Genomic DNA, 22,111 nt, shown 5'->3' with positions numbered 1-22,111 from the left:
TTACTGTTGATGATGCTCTAATAATAATAATAAATAAGTAGTCCATTATTTAGTAAACTCTTCAACACAAAGACCCCATGGGAAGCACGCACTCTAGCTTCTTCGTCTTCCTTAGGCTGCCTCGTTCAAAGAGATTGCTTCTTGTTTCTCTCCTAGTCAGAGATCCAATTATGGATTAGTCTTCCTGCTCTCGTAGTCCTCCTCTTCTTGAGCCTGTTTCTCAACCAGCTTGAAAACAAACCAAAAAATGGGATCAAATTTTAGTGATATTGTTAATAATGATTACAAGCTGGGCTTACCTTGCGATTATGTTCTTCACTTTGGTTATGGAGGATCAGGTTATATTCGTCGTAGGCGGGATAATTGCAGACTTGGCAAAAATGTGTAGGCTTACCGTAGTGGTCAATTGCAAGGAACTGCACACAACATGAAAATTTTTACAAGAAAAAAAAAAGCTGAGGATGCTGCTTGCTTGCTTGCTTAATTACCTCGTTTCTGTGCTCTTCACTCTTGAGATGAGTGATGAATTCGTCACATGCTTGGTAAACATCATCGCATATGTTGCAAATGCAGAGAGGTTTCTCACGGAAATGATCAGTCAATAAAGTTTCCCAGACAAACCCTTTGGCAAACACTTTGTCAAAGTCTTGGGCAAACCCTCGTAGCTGGGGAAGAGGGACAGCTAGGCGAGCACGTTTTGGATATGCAACAAAAGTAGTGAATCCAGATGTGGTTTGTTAAGCTCATCGTCCAGAAATTCAACTAAGTCGTGCACACCTAGAGAAGTAAGGCCAGATCAGATCATCCGTGCAAAACAAAAAAAAAAAAATCGATAAGATTTTAGCGTACCGAAGGGGGCGTGAGACAGAATGATTCCAGAGGAAGAGATGTTTTGCAAGAGGTCACTAGAGATGTAATCTAGGTTTCCAAAGGCATAGATATGCTGACTGCAGAACGACGACCAATCTGCTTCTCCAAGGCAGATTCTATACACGCACGGACACAACGAGGGTCTACACCAGCCGGAACTGGACACGTGTTCAGGTCCCACCACACTGTCGTTTCTAACACATGATGATGATGATCACCTAACCAAACACAAGCATTTAAAATATCTAATCTAGGGACAAGGAAAATTGAATCCATTTAAATCTACCGACCTCCTCCTCCGCAACAACGAATTTGATCCCTTCTTCTTGTGCAACTTTGATGATCCAAGAGAGGGAGAGAGTGAGAGAGAGATCGTTCGACTTTTCGCTGCCCCCATCTGTATCTGTTGGAGAATCGAATCTCGCTTGGTTTCGAATTTGGGAACGCGAAAATTGGGAAAGGGGTGGGGGTGTTGAGTTTCAACGACATTGATGAGCTCAAGGTTCGGTTCAGAGCACTCATCCTTTACAGGCGAGAAATAAAACTATGGGGTCAGTCAAATTTGCGAAAGAGATTTTTCACGTGCCCTAGTTTGAGAAAGGGAATATAATATTCTGACAGAATCCAAACATAATAATTTTAGAACATCACTATCCCTATAACTCCATTTAGGTTTTTAATAAATATTTTACTAATTAAATATAATTAAGAACCTTGTTTAAGAAGCACTTTTATTCATACCCTCCAATAGTAATTTTTTGTTCAGAAGCTCTTAAAAAATGTTATTTTTTGTTGTTAAAAAAAAAAAGACCAAACAATGCAGTATCAAGCAAGCATTCAAGACCAAACAATGCAGCGATTCTATTTCACAGAAAGCCCCCATTTTAAAAGTAAGGAAAACATGACTAAAACAACGACACATGAGTGGTGAAAACATGACTAAAACAACGACACACGAATTTCTTCGCTGCTCTCATCACGATCTCCATCTCCGATCTGAGACTCTTGTCCTTCTTCGATTGGATTTTCTTCGACTCGTCGTGGGCGCGACGGTAGCAGGCGACGAGATACGGGAAAAGAGGTTCAGCGGAGGAGAATTCGCCGGAGAGACGGTCGTTGAGTACTCTCTCTCCATCAAATCGCAGGAGAGTAAGAGGTCTTTGCCTTTCGCTGAGAATCTCGGCGGCTATCATCTCCTAGTATACAACTCGAAGATGAACAGAAGGAGAAGACGAAGAAAGAAAGAAAAAAAAAAGATAGGAAAAATGTGGTGCTAACACGTGGTTTTTCAACCACGTTTACAACCGGTCTCTAAAATACTCCATTAAGGATCAATAATCTGCTTTTTGTTTTGATTTAATTAAATCACCAATTTTAGTTAAAGACCCATTAAGGATCAGCGTTAAAGATGGTCTTACTACAAATATATTGTACAAGTGTTGTGTACGATAATACACAACAACAATTAATTGTCAAAAAGATAAAACAGAAAAAGTCAAAGACCCGGAGTGAAGTGGACCCCACTTGTGATTTGGGAAACCTTGAACCACCGTTTGGTTATATGGTTTCTCCGTCATGATTCTCACCGCCGGTTTTTGAATCCATCTCCGTTTCGGTCCGCCGCTGAATTGGTGAAGATTCCATTAGAATCTTTTGTTTTGCATCTAAATTGGTTTGTTTGATCATACGATAAATAAGCTTCAAACTTTGGTTAGGGTTTCGTGTCTTTCCAAATTTGGGCATAAGCGTATCTGCTGATTTTGGCATTTTCTAGGGATTTTGGGTATGGAGTCGAAGGTAGAGATGAATGATGATAAAAAGAACAAGAACTTTACGGAAGAGGCAGTTTTCTGTGGGAAGACAACGCCTCTGGAGTTGTTTAGAGAAGGTGATGCATTCTTGGAACAGATACTTTTGAAGATTGAAGCAGTAAAGCTAGAACCGAGTGGGGACAAGCAGCCCCAGTTGGTTACTAAAAACGAAGATGACTTTGAAGAGAAACAACCTGAAGACGATGATGGGACAACAGATATCTTATATATTGTCTGAAATGATGTCTTCAAGGCAAAGAGAAGGGAAAGGCATTGTTCTCGGTAAGAAGACAGAACAAGCTTCAGCTGGGGAAGGTCCATCAAGACCTGTAAGTTTCTGCAAAACTTTACAAAAAACTCCATTACACCTTTTGTTTCTCATATCCTTTTTTCAATAAACTCAATAAGCCACGCAATCTTGGGCTTCGATGCCTTCTAGGCCTAATAAGCATCCTAAGAGGCAGAGAAAGCGAGGGAAACGAAGGTCAGGCTCTGCTGGATCAAGAAAAAAGATCCTAAAAATGGTTTGGGAAGTTTCAATAAAACAAGACTGACCTTGGGTTTAATAATTTATGTGTTGACTTCTAGGCATCCTTAAGCTTTAAAGTACAGAGATATTATATAGAATTGCAGCGTTTTAATGGTGTTATAAATCAACTTTGGAGTTTGCTTCTAACTTAGAAAGTTAAAATAGGAGAATTAAGAATGTTTAAGTTAAAAGCATTATTTCAAATACATTCTTCTTGAGAGTTTAGCAGAGACAATGGCCAAAATGGTGACCGTAGGGACGAATATAACATCAGGTATAAGTTTGATGAACTTTAGCTGAGGAACATTCTCTCCTGCTCTCTTAGCCGCCATAGCCGCCGGAGGAGATGCTATTCCGGTGATCATAGTGACGTCATCCAGTTTACTTGGCTTCACTTTCTTTGCAATGAACTCTGTGAACACTTTCTTCTTCTCTTCCTCGTCTTTAGCTTCCTTCCACCCCAAGAAACATGCCTAACTTAATCAACATTGTATTAGAAAAAATAGTTATAATGATTTAAAGTTTCTTATGGACTAATTTAAAACAAATTGGCGATAACTTGGGCTTCATTCATTCGTTAACAATTTTACGTGGAGAATTAAAAAGGTCAATTCTTGCCTTTATTTCGTCAGGTGTTGGGAGATCAAAGTGTCGGCCTGGTAAAGCCGAGTTGAAGTTGCTACACATCAAACATATAGTTATATTGTTGATCATATCTTATCTAAAGAAGAACTGATCAAATGGAATGTAACCATCGAGTGATTCTTACTTGAAGATGTCTAAAACAGCAACGTGGAAGTCGTCAAAGTTGTTGATAGCTTTCTTGGTGAATTGTTTGTAGAGTGAACCCATAACCATATTCATCATCTGCGTCGGTGGTACCCCTATATGCCAAAACATACCGAAAAACTTATTTTTCTTTCTAATAAATAAAAGGAATGCCATTAAAACGGTCTTATATAATATTAATCGTTGATTGTTAGGTTAAGAAACACAAAACCTTTTCCGAGAAAGCCCATTGAACCTCCCATATCGTCTAGAAGATAGTCTAAAGAAGAAATATGATAGTGAACTGTCAAGCATATTTGTATTTGATGTGGAGGAATCAGTGGCTTGGCTTGGTGGGTTTAGGTCTTTTGCAAAGCTAAGAATCTCGAAATCTCATGCACAAGACCTTGGTTTAAGTATAACTTGTGCTTTCTAAAAGTTAAAGATGATAAAAATAACTTTTTTTTAGCCTTTGATTTAAGCTCACTAACAAAATTATTTGTCTAGTTTGTATTAATTAATTACAAGAATTATTATAACACTTTACTTAATCTGAAAGATTAAGCTTTTGTTCATATTCTACTAAATTTTTTCCCATGGAAAACTTAACAACAACAAAGGCATTTTCATTAAAAGATGTTCTCTTTGCTCTTTTGTAACGTTTTTATTTGTGTGGACAGTCTTTTGTAACGTCTGTAAATACTTTTTAAGCTTTTAGAATAACTTTGCTTGAAAATTGAGTTTACCTACTATTCTCTATGAATATCTCTCGTATACAAAAAGAAAAATATTTTCAACATTTGAGGTATCCATATGTCATTTCCACAATAAAATAAACTTTTACTAAACTAACCATAAATAAATTATTAATTTTTTATTCTTTCCTTAAATAAAAATTTACAAAATTACCTAATCTAGCTAAAATATATATGATAATTAATGATTTTGAATAATAAAGATTTGATAAAAATTAGTGTATCCTTTATTATTTTTAAATTTTTTTAACTTATTAAAATATATTAAACAATAAAATTAACCATATAAAAAAATTTAGATTTTCCACATATGTTATATTTTAAATTTTTTAAAAAGACTATAAATTACTAAAACTGTTAAAAATATCATATTAAAATTTATCTGATCTATGGTTTAAAATTTTTATTATGACAAGATACAAGAAGATCTCATTTAATAAATATTAAAATTAATATATTTACATATATGTAAATATTAAAATTAATGTATACATATATTTATGAATATATTAATATCATTCAAATTAAACTATCATACCATATAAGAGTACATAAATAATTTAATTTTGAAATTGTCTAATGTAGCTAAAATATATGTATATATTAATCTTAACACTCTTACAAATGATAAAAAAAAACAATATGAGTAGAAACTATTATTTAGTAGATATCAATATTAAAAAAATATTATATATTTTTGTTAATATTATTTAAATTTAAGTATATATCATAGCAAATATAAAAAGTGTTTGTTTGGATCAGAAAATTTTATTTATGTTTTTGCACCAATTTAATTATATATGTAATATTTACTGAATTTTTAATTATTTAATATATATTTATTATTTCACAATATGTAAAATGATATATAATACATAAAAATAATTGATATATAATGTTCATCCCTGGGTCTTACCCTAGTATTTCATTATTCAAAATGCAGTAATGTAATTTTAATCAAAGTACGGTAATAAAGTGTACTTCTCACCCTCCTCTCTCTTTGTACTTTCAATCAAACGGTATAATAATTTGGTCATTTGAAGAAACTAGCCAAAAGTTTAGCAAGGAAAATATCATGTATTAATTTTGATTCACATTGACAGATTAGCATATATTACTGGGAGCATAAAAATTTAAGATATGTTATCGTATACAGAATATGTTACATCAATGAGTTTTAGATATTTATAGAAAACGAGACATATAGTAGCGTTCAATGTAGCTATTTTAGGATTGCTAGGAAACAAATATTTGAAAGAAAAGGAAAAACAAGGATTTGATGGAAAGAATCGTAACTGAGTAGAGACAATTTGGCATTCAGAGAATCGATCCTTCAATCATCCGAAATTTACCAAAAAAAAAAAATTTAAATCTATTGGAGGCAAATGAACCTACGCCTTCCATAATACGTCTTGCATCCACATGTGGTACCAGTAAATTAGTTAATGCACTCAGCAATATAAACATCTAAAAACAGTTACACTGATTTGCTTATTGTTCATATACGTTGAAATAAACATTAGAACAATTTCACAGTTTGATATATTAGGTCTGCATCAAATTTTAATGTGTCATTTTCGATGAAGAAATCGTACCCATCACTAAAGAAGACTATATTTGGCTGCCAAAATAAGAAAAATCAATTTGTCTGCCAAATGAAAATAAAGAAAACAAACTGTAATAATCAATTAAATAATACTCATCACTCAAACGCGAAAAGACAATCGTTGGTTCAAAAAAAAGAAGCTACAAATGAAGGAGCGAAATGATAACTAAAATAATTTAAAAGGCCATAACGAGAACGGCCCAGGCGGTTGCAGCCGCTCCCACCGCTGCTAAATTCCGCAATACACTTGTGCTCTCGGCTCCACTCTGCATTAATAATAATTCCATATTAATATACAACATAATTACAACGAATATTGAAATGAATGTTTTCTTTTTAAACTAATAAAAGGAGAATGAATGTTTTCATGTTTCAATATTTTGTTGATTTAATATCATGCTAGTTTACCTTTTCGTCGGCGGATGTGGCCGGACCAGGAGACACGGCGTCGGAGCTAGGACCAGGAGCTTCCATCGGTGGTGAAGGTGGGCTGTCAAGTTCAGGAGCCGGAGCCGTCGCGTTTTGATGCTTCTTACCCTTGCTTGGAGCCGGTGCATCGGCTACCGGAGATGGAGGTGTAGCAGCTTTGGGTACTGAAGCCGGTGGAGAGCTCACCGGAGTCGAAGCCTTTGGTAAAGGCGAGGGAGGAGCGCTCTCGGGAACAGGAGCTGGTGGCGGAGACGAGGTTACGGGAGGTGGTGATTTCGGTGCTTCCACGGGTGGGGGGGAGGGAGAATTAGTTGGAGTAGAAGGAGCGTCGGGAGATTTAGTCGGAGAGGAGGCCGGAGATTGGCCACCGACACCGGCGACGACAATGCAGATCAATGTAACCGTTAGGAGGACATTACGTTCCATGTTTTTCTTAGTATTTCAATCAAAAGAAAAAAGAAAAGAACTTAGAAAATAATTGAGTAAAGGATGTAAGTAAATGATTTTGATCAATAGTGTTGTGTGTTGGTGAAAGAGAATGGTGTGTGTTTAATATATAGTCGATGAAAAGAGATTCGGACCGTTGATCAGAAAAATATCACAGACAGATGTAGCCGTTGAGTGTAGACCTATATCCTGTAAATAATTAACGTAGGGCCGTTCGATAGCTTTATCTTTTTTGTATTTTATTTATGTAGGGTTCACTAGCTTTATTTTTACAGTTATTTTATTCTATTATAATTGTCTGATATTTTTTATCAAAAAAAAAAACTAAGCGTCTGATTTTCATGACAAGTGTGGAAATATTATCACCGATAAAAATTATGTAAATTCTTATGCAAAATAAAATATTTTTTTTTGGTCAAAAAATAAAATAATTTAATCTAGTAAAACAACGAAAAAAGCAAAAATAAAAATGTTTAAACAAACAATGTATTTGGTTGAAATGTATAGAAGGAAAGACAAATCATTGATTGATACCACACATACATCTCCTCTAGCAGTAATATCAAGATTTCTTTCAATTACTAATATAATATTTTGGCATTGTCTATCTTTCTCAAATCTTCTTTTCCTTTTTGTGTTGGTAGAAAATATTTTTTTCCTAAATTTATTTCTTTGCATTACTTAAAAAAAAATTACAGCTCATTATGACTTCTATACCAACTAACACTTTCATTCATTATATTTTTCAAAAACTTATTTTCATTAAATCCTCATCCCATGAGTATTGAGTAATCGATAGATTGGAAATAAATATGCATACAACAATGGAAACCGAATCAACTGTCTACGAAGACATGTATTGCTTAGGAATTAAGATTTTGCTTCTTACCATTTTTCCAATGACTAATTTAGTACTCTATTTATTTCAAAATAATACATATTTTAATTTTCTCACACATATTAATAAAATATATTAAATCTTATTTATATATATATGAATTTTTATGATTATTGTTTTTATTATTTTAAACCAATAAATATTTAATAAGTGTAATTAAGTTTTGTGAAATCTGAAATCTGGAATTAATCATAATTAATTAATAAAATATGCATTAAAAATATAATATTTTTTTTGGAATAGCTTTTTTTTCTAAAACATGTAATTTTATGAAACAGAAGAAGCATTAAGATTGACATTGTTTTTATTACAAAAAGTGTTCCAGAGTAAAGACAATAGACCCCGGCCGAAACTTCGAGAGCGGCCATGTCGGTGGTGGAGAACACCCAACCGAATGGCTCGTCCGTTGACTTTCTTACAGGTCTTGACTCAAATCTTAAACAAATTAGTATTTGGTATGAAAAACAATTAAAAATTTGTAAGTGTTATAAATTAAGCATTGAAATGATCATCCACTTCTTTACCAAACTCAAACACTATGATCATCCACTCCTTTACCAACTCAAGCACTATGATCATCTACTCATCAAACATTATGATCATCCACTCATTTACCAAATTAAGCACCATCTTTGTTATTTTATGTATTGTTGTTCACTATAAATACCATCACTCATCTCACTCTTTTGTACACCAAAAAACAAGAACAAGAGTTTATAATCAAAGAACCATTACATCTTCTTCTTCTTCCTTATAATAAACTCTCTCCCTTATACTAGTGTTATTTGCTTCCTACGGGTATTAAATTCTACTCTTATTTAAATTTCTCGATACTATAAATTATAAGTTATTTCATAACACGTTATCAGCACGATCACTCTGCGATTCGGTAAAATTTATTTGTATCATTTATACCCTGTTATAATGGTCGGTATACCGCCTCTACTATTATTTATATCATGTTATAATGGCCGGAATACCGCCTATATTATTTACTATTAATTTAATTTATTTATTGGTCGGCCGAGCCGCCTTATATCCTGTTTATTATTTATTGGTCGGCTGAGCCGCCTTATATTCTGTTTATTATTTATTGGTCGGCCGAGCCGCCTTATATCCTGTTTATTATTTATTGGTCGGCTGAGCCGCCTTATATTCTGTTTATTATTAATTGGTCGGCCGAGCCGCCGTATAATTTATTTGATATTATGCATTGATCGGCTGAGCCGTCGCATGATTTATTGTCATATAACATAAATATTTCATTGTCATAATTTTTCACTTTTATGAAATTTTATAGATTTGATTGACCGTTTAATACGATATTTTCGGACTAATTTTTGGTGCACTCGATTTAACCCCAACGGTCACAAAGAATTTTTTTTCAAAAATTTCCCCTTTCTCCAACGGTCATGAACAGTAATTTTCATCTATAAATACAACTCATTTTCACTTCATTTCATCATCCAAAACATTTCATCTTCTCTCAAAAATTTCAAAATCGCTCTCCTCCGATTTTTCAAGAAAGATGATTCGCGCGCTTTTGTTTTTATGTGCCATTTTTATTTGTGTTTCTATTTATGGTTTATTCGATGGAGAATTTACTCCGAGTGAATTTAAGATGATTATCGGTTTAATTTTCTTTACATCGCTTCTCCTTGTAATTGCTTGTATGATTAATGTAAACGGTTTTTAAATTATGAAGTTCATAATAAATGGTTCATTTTAAAATTGCGAAATTCTAAATATATATATATATATATAGTCATTTTAGACGATGATATATATATATATCAACGCTTGTCTATATGTAAGAATAATAGTTATTTGATGAATTAAATTTTGCTTATTATACTTTAATATGCTTCATGGTTTAATGGTATTAAGGAAACATACTTTATGATTCATGGTCTACATCATAAAAGAAATTATTTGTAATCGGTTAGTTTTGTGGTCGATTAGTCTTTGGTCTAATATCATAAAAGAATTTGGATTATATGTTGATATTTACTAATGTAATGGCCATATTTATATGAGCAAAATTTAAAGTTTTCAGGATTGTGTATTCTCTCGGAAAGATATGTACAAGTTATCAGCCAATTCAGAAACGTGAACAGCTGAAACTTTCATCGCCGATATACTTCTGTTTATAAGATAAGTATTTTTATGCTTTATATACAAGTTTAACAAACTTGATTAGATAAATCAATTTGCATGAAGTTGGCAGTGATATAAATTTGTTCATTAAATTGATTGATAGGTTAAACTTTGTTAAAAAGCATGAGAGTAATAATATAGTCTATATAATAATTACTATGAAAGTTTTATTTATTTTCTGATATAATAAGACACCTTTGTTAATACATATTTATATATATTTGAAATATTTTGATTTTATTACCATTTATATTGAGGATTTTAAGTTTAAAGCTTGACTCTAAAAGATCCATAAGTTTTGGAGAATAATATATATAAAATGTATTATCACCTGAAGTGATTACCTAAAGCTCATTTTGTATTTTGCATTTAAAGATTACAAGACCTGAAGTCTGTAAATAAAGCCAACTATGTTGGATGTTAAGTTTAAAAGTAAAATTTCTTCAAGAAATTTTTTTATGATGCATATATATTGAAAAATATCTATTGATAAATCACGTCTAGTTGATTATGATTCATTCTCCTGAAGAGAATATGACATTTAAAAAACTCATAAATAGTGGTTTTAGACGTGAGCATAAATGAGGTCAAGGTCCAAAGAGTTTCTTTATAGAACTCATACTCTCACTTAAAGTTGAGAAAATAAACATGGTAATAAAGAAAAGAAATTATGAATTCATCTGAAGATGAAAGAAAATTTATTGTGTGTACAATACAAGGTAGTAAAAACTTATAGAATGCTTAAAAAGAGGATATATATGATGCTCCAGAAGTATACATAGTATTACTGCACATAAAAATTTAATTTAAAGTTCTTAAGAATGCAATTTAAAGTTCTTAAGGTATTGTATTTTTATAAGTATCAAAAGTTAAAAGGATCTACGAAAAATACATAACCCATGTAGGATATGTTGTTGATTAAGAAAATGAGATACATTCGAGATTGATAAACCTGTAGTATTATAATCTCGAGGGGAAGAGTTAAAGAATCTCACTTTTTATGATAAGTCAAACATCCAGAAGATTATGTTTACACTAAAACTAAGATTGATGAATTTTTCTCAAAGTAAATCCGTAAGATTTTGAGACACTTATGTTGAGACAATAAGCAAACGAAATGATATATACATTTCAATCAGAAATAATTCTCAAAGCAGTATAAGTATTTTAGAGAAAATATCTACAGCCTCTTATATATTGTACTACACAAAGATTAGTATAATGAAGATAAATGTATAGTAAACTAGAAGTTTACATTTGGCATGAATCAGTTAGACCATTTTGGTTCATTAATAATGCGAATATATACTTAAAGGTCATATGCATAGTCATATAAGAACCAGAAGATTCTTCCGAATGATTTGACATATGTTGCTTACCCATAAGATAAAAGGGTAATATGGTTTTCACCAGCCAAAATAAGATATTGGCATAAATAACGAAGATGTTAGTGGACTGATCACCCACTATGCATTTTTATAATATTGGTGAATTCACTTCTTAAAGTCTTTAACGACTATAGCACATTCACTGAGATAAGTGCTAAACATTTTGAGCAACACTGGTTCGCATCAAGCCAATAAATATTCACTAGTTCTCCCCATCATTGGTATAGATCAGAAACCAATCATTTTCATCTAAGAATGTTGGATGTTGCTCCGCCACAGAGCTTCAAATGAAGATGTGTTTTCAAATGAGGTTGGAAATATATGTTGGATATAAATCTCTATTGACACTTAAGAATCCAGAGCCATCCCCGAAAAATATAAGTAAGGCTATACATGAATTCTAAAAGTGAGTTAGTACTTCCAACATAAGGGGGAGAAAATAAACAGCTGGAAAAGAAAATAAGTTGAAATGAATTATCATTGATCCTCGGGCTAAACACAATGTGAAATAGAAGTCCAAAAGATAATTCATTTCAAAACTTACTAAAGCAGTTGCCAGACACGACCCATATAAATATAGTGATCAAGTCACATATACCAGCTGTAAATGCTCCAATAAAAATAAATGTTCTACAAGAACAATATCAAACTGCTAGTCACGCCTGCAGCGTGGTAGACAGATTGGTTCCCAAGATAAATCCTCGTAAATGAAAAGGAGCATATATTGATAATGGTCAAAACGAGGCAATATAGTTTTGTATGATCTCCAGAAGAGAAATTAAACATGACTGACGAAAATTCAGGTACCTGAGACAAATGAAGAGATCTCAATAAGTTATGTCATGTATGAAACAAAATGGAACCGATAAGAAAATTGACGTCGATGATATTATACATGCAAAGTAGCAGTTGATATAATAAATGAGAAAGAGGATCATGAAAGAAAGTCTATTGAAAAGTGTACACAAAGAAATGATTGGCCAAATCAGAAAGATGCAATAGACAAAGATATAAACTTCTTGTGAAATAGAGAAGTATTTGGACCAGTAGTCCATACACTAAAAGTGTGAAACAAGTGAGATGTAAATGAACCGTTGCACACAAAGAAGGATCAATATGAAATTGATTGTGAAGAGACATAATTTCATATGGTAGATGCAACTAGTTTCAAGTTCCTTATAGTCTGGTAATAAAGGAAGAACTTGAATAAAACAATCCACTTGAAAAATGTTAATCCCTGAAAGTATAATCCATGAAGGATTGATGATATCAAAATCATGTTCCCGGGAACTCTGCATATTCGATCGAATTGAAACAAACTATTTTATGGGATATATGAAATATTATAAGGTTAACAAATGTATCCATTTGTATTTATCAAGAGATTATAAATCAATAGAATCATGATTTGAATATAATCAAAACTCCTGAAGAGTTATAGAAAAATTATATTTTGGAAGAAAACTCTTGACAATACCATATTGTTTTTATGTATTCTAAACTGGAGATCTAAAACTGAGATGTTATCATAAAGATCCTTAAAGTATTTTATTTAAGACGCTCGTATATGTTTGGTCCTGAAATACCATACGTAAGAGTGTTATTTAAGAAAATTATTAATCTTTTTCATTACTGAAAGATGTAATTTCATATGAAAAGAAAGAAAATCATAATAGTAACTTCTATAGTTACAAATGAATAATTCGTATGTACGAGACGAATTTCTATACGATTATATGTAAGAAATTTGGTTTGAAATCCAAATAGACCAATAAACTATTGTCTAAGTCAAAAGAGAATTATGGACAAGAAGTCTAAAGGCCCTAGATATCATAATAGAAATGAATAGAGTTTATTCTCTTAAGCTCAATTCTCTGAAGAGAGTTGATTGGAATGCATATCCTGAAGATATTGTTTCCAGGGAAAGAAATATGATAGTAAGTGTGGTTGTACTCTTTTTCCTTATCATGTTTTTTTTTATCCCATTGGGTTTTTCCATGACAAGGTTTTAACGAGGCAACAAAGAACATACAAAAGATAGACAACCAAAGAGAATGTTACAATTTGAGAGATGAAAATCTATCATTGTTCTAAAGGTTCTATGACTACTCATTCGAGGGGGAGCTTACGTAGTTGTACTCTTTTTACTTTTACTACGGTTTTTCCCATTGGGTTTTCCATGACTAGGTTTTTAACGAGGCACCACGTAATACAAGATGGATGATCAAGGGGGAGTGTTATAAATTAAGCATTGAAATGATCATCCACTTCTTTACCAAACTCAAGCACTATGATCATCCACTCCTTTACCAACTCAAGCACTATGATCATCTACTCATCAAGCATTATGATCACCCACTCATTTACCAAATTAAGCACCATCTTTGTTATTTTATGTATTGTTGTTCACTATAAATACCATCACTCATCTCACTCTTTTGTACACCAAAAAACAAGAACAAGAGTTTATAATCAAAGAACCATTACATCTTCTTCTTCTTCCTTATAATAAACTCTCTCCCTTATACTAGTGTTATTTGCTTCCTACGGGTATTAAATTCTACTCTTATTTAAATTTCTCGATACTATAAATTATAAGTTATTTCATAACAGTAAGCCCTTTTTCAAAAAAAAAAACAATCAGGAATATAATTTCAGAATAAACAAGCTTCATACTAATCACGGTATTAATGGTGAATGTCATTATTTTAGACTAGTAATAGTACAAGGCTTCGCTAATCATAAGCAACACACTCATGTGAACTTGTGATTTGCAAAGAGAGTTCATATAATATAGAGATACATTATTCAAACTGTAAAATAAAGTTATATGAGTTATGTAAAATAAAGAAAAAACACCTATCAATTTTGTTTGTTTTCTAAGACACAAACATATCATAAACCCGAAGATTTATGACTGAAACACAAGTTTTCTCGCTGCTCATTCGGGTTGGTTAGCTTTCTTCTACCTCTTACGACAAGAAGAGACAAAGATTGTCAAAACTCAATCATTGTAAGAGCTAAGCGCCGCGACAACCGATCCGGTCGTTGAAAAAGCCGAGGAAACTTCCGGGTGATCTTTCCACGAGGTGTTGATTTTCAAGGACGGGTATAACCAAGACTTAACCGAACCAACAAAGGAATCCGGTTCAACACTAAGTATAGCTTCCCAATCGATTTGTAACCCTTTAGGGATACTCTCGGTGAACTCCATATTAGCAGCTAGCAGAAGTCCTAGTAACACTACGAATCCCGTTACCGCTGTCCCTCGAGCTAACGGCATAAAATTGTACCTGCCAAAGACAAAAACACCCAACACGTTCTGAGTAATCAATCAATAACGACCATATGTTTTAAGTTTGATCAGTTTACCAGTAGTATGTCATGCGCAAGATAGCGTCTCTGACGGTTTCTAGAGCCTGGAGGTTGGTAGAACCGTAATTCTCTCCACAGTAGGCATTGCATAAAGCCTGTGGGATTCATAAGGAGATTTTTGAAGTTTGTTTTCTCGGAATGAAAAACATAAAAGTAAACTATAATGCTTACCTCCCAAGCTGAGGTCATTTCTTCATCAAAATCACTCCACCTCGCAGGTGTACATGGAGTTCTAATCGCAAAATCATACCCAAGACTTCCCCTGGATTAAGAGAACAAAGAGATATTAGTCCAAGGAAAGTGGTAATCAGAGTTTATGTGAAAAATGTTTGCGTAGAAGGATAGATTACGGTTTCCTAATGCAGGTGATTCTAGTTCCTTCAAGCCGTTTCCTGAAGATAGTAACCAAAAGAGGAAGAATAGTCAAGCAAAAAAAAAAAAACAAGAGCAACGGTGAGAAGAGAAGACTTGTGGTTTTATAGTAATAAACAAACAAATTTTACCCTTCGAATGCGGTACTGTGGCACCAAGTAGCCACCCAGAAATCCTCACCAACAATTTTGTGCAGCTCTTCACACGTTTCAGCACGCATTATCTGCATCCCGTTGGGCAATTTCAGTAAGATAACGAGAATCATTCACATTTACGCAAGAAGAAAAGGAAGACTGACTTCTTCTATCTTATCATCTTTAGATAGATCAATCACTTTATCTGCCTTGCTGCGTACACAGAGTTTCTCCTTGATGATGGTCTTTGTAAGATTCAGGGTTCTACAATAGTATATTATGGAAATTGATCATTCCATGGGAGAGAGAAAAATCCACGATTGAATACATGAAAAAATGCTCACGTTCTATGTAAACATTGTACCTTTCATAATTTGGAAAATAGCGTATTACTTTAGCTTGTCCGAGTACCATTGGCGTATGAGAACCAAAACCAGAATTAAACTCTTCGCTGCAAATTGCATAAATAATCAAATGAAAGTTAAGTTCAGAAACTGAAGCTCAGAGACTTGAAGATGGCAAGAGGCTTCTGTTCTAAGAATCATTAGATACACCTACTTATATAGCAATCGAAATGGAACATGTACCTTAGTTTGTTAACCCACACAACTGGGTCACAAGGCTCTGAAATTTGTCTCCATCTGACAGCAGAAGAATAAACGTCTTGCCAAGACAAGATAGAGCGGCCAGATGATCGATCTTCTAGTGAGGCATATCCAGTTGAAGTTTCACTGGAAGTGCTCGTACTACATCCGGCACCACCTCTATTCTGGCTAAGCATGTTGATTCTCTCTCTCCTACGGTTTTTCTTCCCATTTTTTGCCATGCCTTTGTTTGAATTCCTCCACTCTATGCGCCAAGCTTTTGAAACCTTTTGAGCAATTTCTAACACAGCTAATCCTGCCATACGGTGCTGTAAACACAAATGATTAATGGGACGTAACCATGATAGTTTAGCCAGGAGAGGCTAGGCGTACAATTATATGCATAATAGAGAGTATAGAGGGGATATATATATATATATATATATAGATAGATGCAGCAGGGACAAGAAAAAAAGAGAATGTTGAGGTAACTACTCCAAGTTACCTGGCGTCTGTTCGGTAAGAATCCAGGACAAAAGTATTGGATTTTCTTTCCAATCATATCAGTAAAACGCAGAAGATTCGCCTTAGGTTTGGTTATTGCAAGATCTTGCTTTTTCAGTTTACCCTTCTTAAGGGATTCTCGTAGGGGAGGTTGTCTGTAAACCTTTTCACATACATCTTTTGGGTGTAATCTTTTGCACCAGTACTCCTGTAAACCCACAGGAAAAGAAAAATCACATACATCACTTGAGAGCACTCATAGGCATCTCATAAAGGAGATATCAGAAATATCGACAGAGATATATATCACCTTGAACATTGGATCTATGTCACCATCAATATCAAAGCAGAAAAACTCACTACTAACTTTGGAAGCCGTATACAAGGCAAGCTCTTTCTGCGGAATAAAAAAAAGGATAACATAAATATTAATTGTGAAGGAAATGTTCAGCGTTGCAACATATGAAGCATCCAATATTAGAAAGTAGCAACGCAATATCCTATCATTACAGGTTTGCTACAAAGAGAATGTACCAAGACAGTAATTTTGCACATAACATTTCAATTTAAGCTTTCAATCAAGGCAACCTTTGGATTATTAACAAAGACAAAACATATTTTGGAACCTGATAAAATGCCAAGCATTGAAGAACAAATTTCTCCACTGCATCAAGTTCCACATCCACTGTAGCATCGTAGTCCTTCACCTGTGAGGATATGCGAGTAATAATAAGAGAGAGTCTCCTTATAAACTGCAGCAATAATGTTGACATATAAATATTTAATCATTTACCGCTTCTCTATACTCCCCTACAGCATGATGGCAGGAACCTCGTAGGTACAAGCACTCTATTGAACTCTCAATGCTCAAGCCAATAGATAATTCTTGGATAGCCTTCCTGAAAATTCAAATACCAAAACAACTACAGGTGATTAGGTGAATAATAAAACTGTTTTAAAGACCAGCCTTGTAGATAAATCCCAAGGTGAATATGACCATCAAAATTCTCGGTTGCTCTAACAGAGATCTTTTAACACCAAGAACTAGGAAAGAAAATCTTAATCAGACATCATATCTTGAAGTACATATACACATTGAGATATACGTGAGTTTTAGGTAACACGCACATTAACCAAGGCATATTTTCCTCTTTAACCAAAATTTCAGTTTCCAGTAATCTTAGTATAGCCTAACGATAAATACCTGTGTTCACCTAATCCATGGAACACTAATCCACGCAAATGATAGGCCTTCCAAACCCTGGTTAAGAAAGGAAAAATTCCATGAATACGATGGCAAACCCAGAAATATTGTGCAACATGTGATAGTTCATCTCAACTAAGAGCTACCTGTTGTCAACTTGTAGAACCTGATCAATGCATTCCAAAGCCTTGCTGTGGTCAGCCAACTCTTGATAGAACTGCCAGGAAACAACATCAAGTACAGTGAATAAAAAAGTGTGAGTGTATCATAGACAATTGATTTAAGCAAGAAACTAGGATGGGCCAGCTAAATTAAGGTCATTTTCCAATGGCAGAACAGAAGTAACTTTCAGGAAAACCTTATTCACCATCATATGCATGGAAACCCAAATTGAAAAAAAAAGAAGAATAAAGCAATGACCAAATACTATTTTCATGACAATTAAGCTAAATAGTTAAAAGTTCTACAGAAATATAAATTAGTAATGCGTGTTACCTGGGCGAGATGTAGCCATGCTTCAAGATAATTACTATCCAGCTGGATGGACTTCAAATGCGCCTCTTCAGCTTTTGTATATTCACCAAGAGATGCAAAAGCTAGTCCCTGGAAAGATCACAAAGTTTTGTTAAGAAAACATTTGCGGACTTGGTCATGGTCACTTCGGAGACCAAGAATAACAACAGACGATAGTCTTACCAAATAAGTATATGCGGACTTGTTATCTTTCTCTTGCTTCAGACATATAGATAAGTCTTTTACAGCAGCAGTAAAGTCCTTAGATCTAAAATTAATAATACCTGAATTAATTGAGACTGTCAGTGGTAATAAAACCTGAATGCAGTTATTAAGATGTCAAAACTGAAATAGGTAGCAAGATTTAAAAGGAAATACATCATAAAGACCCTTACCCCTTTCATGCAAAATATCAGGTGACTTTGGCTCCAATTCCAGTGCTCGAGTCAAATCTTCAACCGCCTATCACCAAAGAGTAGATTAAGAGTGTGCACAAGAAACGTTTCTGAACTTTTACCCACAAAATGCAAGCACTAAACAGGCTTAAACACAGACATCAATCACAGGCTAATCCAAATTATTAAATATCAATCAGAAAATATTATTTATCAATCAATGAATGTGCAGGGTCGAACAGAGCCCCGTCAAATACATTTATTATTTGTGCTTTTAGCTCTGAGTATAAGAACATAAGCAGCGAAGTTGTGGAACCACTAACCTCAGCAAATTCCCCAAGAGCAGCACGAGCCTGTCCTCTCCGCTTCCAGGCCTCACCTGCTGCTGGATTCGATTGAATAGCCTAACCAATAGGAGAAGAATTGGTGAACTTAACCCACTGTGGTAACAACTCTTGCCAAATATACGAAGAATACCATAGTAAAATCATCAATAGCATTTTCAAGATCTCTTTGGAATGCATAAGCTGTCCCTCTTCCTATAAGTGCCTCAGGGTAAGTAGGTTCTTCTTTAAGCACCTACAGAGTGCACACAGATAAACTAAAATGGTAAACAAATAGATCCATTCATTTTTACCAAACAACCTCTAAGAAGAAAGTAAAACGGAGAAACGAAAAGCAAAAGAAACTCGGTGGAGTACATGAAAAAAATCACCTTATCAAAAATAGATATAGCTTTCATGTAGTTTCCTTCGTTCACCTGTTGAACGAAAAAAAAAGTCAATTGATTAAGAGTTTCGAAGCTATACCTCAACACCAGTAAGATACAATGTAAAATACAGATTGCTATACCTGTGCAATGCCTCTAGAAAGTCGAAAATCCACACTTATAGAATGGGTTTCAGATATTCTCGCTATGGTACACTTCTTATTTATCTTGGTTTCATCGCTAACTCCACAACGTGCCTCAGCTTTAAGGCTCAATTTGCTAATAGATCCGGACTTGCTACTTAACTTATTCCCAATGACCGACAGATCCCCTAACCGATCAGAAGTTTCCGATAAATCATCACGCAAATCAGAACCATTACATGGTTTAGATGAAGAACCATTCATTTGGCTACCAGACTTTACATTCTCTTTCTCCTTGTAAGCTAATCCATTACGTGACTCGGAGGCACCACCAGATTGCTTGGATGCATCATTTGGAACACCATTAATCTTTGATTCCTCACCCAATTCCCTAGACGACTCATGGGTGTTTCCATTGCTACATGCTCCTGACTCGGTAACAGTCATACTCGAGGGTACTTTCTCATCAGAATTCTCAGTAGCACACGAACTTATAGACGAGACAGGGGTCTCTTGCCCTGTTGTCTCAGCGGCAAGATGGTTCAGAGTGACATCAATCTCTGGCCTTGCAGCATTAAGTAGCTCATCAAATTCAAGTAGCTGCTTCACATCTGAAGTCTGCTGCAAAGCAATATTGTAACCTTGCTCCAAAACAAGAAGAGCTTCCTGTTTTCTCCCCAAAGCCAAAAGAGCGCGTCCTACATGGAAACAAAGCTTAAGCAACCGTTTCCCCAAAGCTATGGCTTAGAATCATACTCAACCACCAGAGGCAACAGATAATCGATACTCTGAAGCAGTAAGTTGAACTAACCTTTGAGTAGGTAAGCTTGAATGGCACAAGGCTCAAGCTGAAGTGCCTTGTCACAGTCCTTAATCACATGCTTGTGAAGCTCCAATTGATTATAACAAAAAGCTCGATTGCTGAGATTGAAAAGAGAATCAAATTGATACCGATCTGAATTGAATTGAATTGAATTGAAGATCAGCGAACCAACCATATATCGAGAATCGAGCACTGCTTAGCAAGGAGCGAATCGAGAACTCTAATCGCTTTAGACCAGTTCCGCGAGCTGCAGTGCTTTGCCAATTCGACTCGCTCCGATGCCGCCGCCGTCTCCATTAGCTACGAGCGCGTCCGCCTCCGATGCCCTGGGATGAGGGGTAAAACGGGAACTACAAAGAGTGGTGAAAACTGCCAAGAGAGAAGAAGACTTTTGGGAAGAGATTAAAAGTTAACGATGATGGGTGGGGTGCTTCTTCCTGTGGTGGAAATCAAATCCTTGAGTGAAAATTCCCACACGTGTGAAGTCTCCTCTCACGTGTGCCAGCCCACTAATCATCGCTGTTTTTTTAAATGTGGCCCAGCCCAGTATACTACGCCTCTCCAACCGATAAACCGAATTAAAGAGTCATGTCTTAATGCTACATTTTAAGCAAAGAGGATGAACGTTTGAATATTTAGAAGATTACAACGGATTTACGAGGATGTTACAAGACGTAGACAAACGAGAGCTGATGGAAAATACTTTTTGATTAGATCCTGACACATGGAGTTCCATTAATGGTTCAGATTCATTCTAACAACCTTATAAAAATTTGACTCCAACGGCTCATCAAGACTCTCAAGAAGATGAAGTCAATCTTTATGCTAACAAAGAATCATTGTCATTATCACTTTTGAAGAGTTACAAAAAGTTCTGGTAGATTCTAAATAATTTTTACTTTTGTAAGTTTTATATATTTGATATTTTTATTTTGAAATAAATGATTTTTGGTAATATAAACATTTTTAAAAATAAAAAATTAACATGATAATTTTTCATAATATGATTGGTGATTTGGCTTATAATTTCAATTTTAATATAGTATAGATTAAGAATTTTTGTTAATTAATTGCTTATAAATCGTATTATGATAATATAATTAAATAAAAAATCTTTGGTTCATAAGTTTATATAGCCCATAATATAATTGTTTTGCAAGAACAAAGAAACCATTACTCAATTCTCTATGACTACCTCATCGCTCAAGTCGTCTTCAGATTTCGTCGTCGCTGGTTTCCAAAACGATCTTCTTCTTCTCTTTCTTGGCCTTTTTTTCTCTCTTCTTTCTTTTGTGATGCCATCTTTAGGATACAATGCCATATCGGAGCTCCCAGAAAAACTGTAGTTATGTCGACAGATGCAGCGTGGCTGGTAAGTAAACCACAGTATTCTGATTTAATGAAGTTGACAACCATGTATGATCTTCTAAGAAGCTCCACTTTGCTGCGAAAATACCTATCACCAGACATCAGGATAAGATCTCTACCTTTGTAACATCCCTTCTCCAATCTTTCAGCCAAGTCTTGGTATATTGTTGACTGATATCAGTATGTTTCTAAAAATGTACTAATAATGTCCAATAAGATGAATATTGCTGTTCCACTTTCGCCAATTCTCCATTGCATTTGAAGATTTTATCGTTGATCTCCTATTAAGAGAGAATTGAATGGTTAAACAAAAATCATACATAAAGTAG

The 22,111-nt window shown here is 34.3% G+C and overlaps 3 protein-coding genes across 3 annotated transcripts; all 3 read right to left on the bottom strand.

Annotated features, from left to right (window-relative positions):
* Positions 1–3,372: 3,372 nt before the first annotated feature.
* On the bottom strand, positions 3,373–4,369 carry LOC106426823. The gene is made up of 4 exons (XM_013867554.3): positions 4,211–4,369; positions 3,980–4,094; positions 3,829–3,889; positions 3,373–3,683 (listed from the first exon to the last, which is right to left on the bottom strand). The coding sequence occupies exons 1-4, from the start codon at positions 4,239–4,241 to the stop codon at positions 3,405–3,407; spliced, it is 486 nt and encodes a 161-aa protein (XP_013723008.2). The 5' UTR covers positions 4,242–4,369; the 3' UTR covers positions 3,373–3,404.
* A 2,026-nt stretch (positions 4,370–6,395) lies between these two features.
* LOC106415009 (lysine-rich arabinogalactan protein 18-like) lies at positions 6,396–7,363 on the bottom strand. The gene is made up of 2 exons (XM_013855970.3): positions 6,748–7,363; positions 6,396–6,605 (listed from the first exon to the last, which is right to left on the bottom strand). Exons 1-2 carry the CDS (start codon positions 7,192–7,194, stop codon positions 6,516–6,518), a joined length of 537 nt encoding a protein of 178 aa, XP_013711424.2. The 5' UTR covers positions 7,195–7,363; the 3' UTR covers positions 6,396–6,515.
* Positions 7,364–14,334: 6,971 nt separating this feature from the next.
* LOC106426864 (suppressor of RPS4-RLD 1) lies at positions 14,335–20,847 on the bottom strand. Its single transcript, XM_013867593.3, has 23 exons — positions 20,587–20,847; positions 20,403–20,512; positions 19,592–20,289; positions 19,455–19,499; positions 19,217–19,318; positions 19,063–19,143; positions 18,740–18,806; positions 18,528–18,628; positions 18,327–18,434; positions 17,978–18,048; positions 17,832–17,888; positions 17,421–17,526; positions 17,254–17,334; positions 16,938–17,024; positions 16,629–16,835; positions 16,127–16,452; positions 15,904–15,990; positions 15,704–15,803; positions 15,537–15,628; positions 15,384–15,425; positions 15,205–15,295; positions 15,031–15,128; positions 14,335–14,951 (listed from the first exon to the last, which is right to left on the bottom strand). Exons 1-23 carry the CDS (start codon positions 20,709–20,711, stop codon positions 14,663–14,665), a joined length of 3,171 nt encoding a protein of 1,056 aa, XP_013723047.2. The 5' UTR covers positions 20,712–20,847; the 3' UTR covers positions 14,335–14,662.
* Between the last annotated feature and the right edge of the window lie 1,264 nt (positions 20,848–22,111).

Source organism: Brassica napus, chromosome C1 (assembly GCF_020379485.1).
Source record: "Brassica napus cultivar Da-Ae chromosome C1, Da-Ae, whole genome shotgun sequence".
NCBI lineage: Eukaryota > Viridiplantae > Streptophyta > Magnoliopsida > Brassicales > Brassicaceae > Brassica > Brassica napus.
The sequence above is the reverse complement of the archived record's forward strand: the minus strand, read 5'-3'. Positions and strand labels throughout refer to the sequence as shown.

Excerpts from the sequence above, each read along its gene's own strand:
- LOC106426823 (XM_013867554.3), bottom strand. The coding sequence starts at position 4,241 with ATGGGAGGTTCAATGGGCTTTCTCGGAAAAG. Across the intron at positions 3,890-3,979 it reads GCTGTTTTAGACATCTTCAA|CAACTTCAACTCGGCTTTAC; the intron begins GTAAGAATCACT and ends TTTGATGTGTAG. Across the intron at positions 3,684-3,828 it reads CAACACCTGACGAAATAAAG|GCATGTTTCTTGGGGTGGAA; the intron begins GCAAGAATTGAC and ends TGATTAAGTTAG.
- LOC106415009 (XM_013855970.3), bottom strand. The coding sequence starts at position 7,194 with ATGGAACGTAATGTCCTCCTAACGGTTACATTGATCTGCATTGTCGTC. Across the intron at positions 6,606-6,747 it reads CCACATCCGCCGACGAAAAG|AGTGGAGCCGAGAGCACAAG; the intron begins GTAAACTAGCAT and ends TTATTAATGCAG.
- LOC106426864 (XM_013867593.3), bottom strand. The coding sequence starts at position 20,711 with ATGGAGACGGCGGCGGCATCGGAGCGAGTCGAATTGGCAAAGCACTGC. Across the intron at positions 19,319-19,454 it reads CTATATCTATTTTTGATAAG|GTGCTTAAAGAAGAACCTAC; the intron begins GTGATTTTTTTC and ends TGCACTCTGTAG. Across the intron at positions 18,807-19,062 it reads CTCTTGGGGAATTTGCTGAG|GCGGTTGAAGATTTGACTCG; the intron begins GTTAGTGGTTCC and ends CTTTGGTGATAG.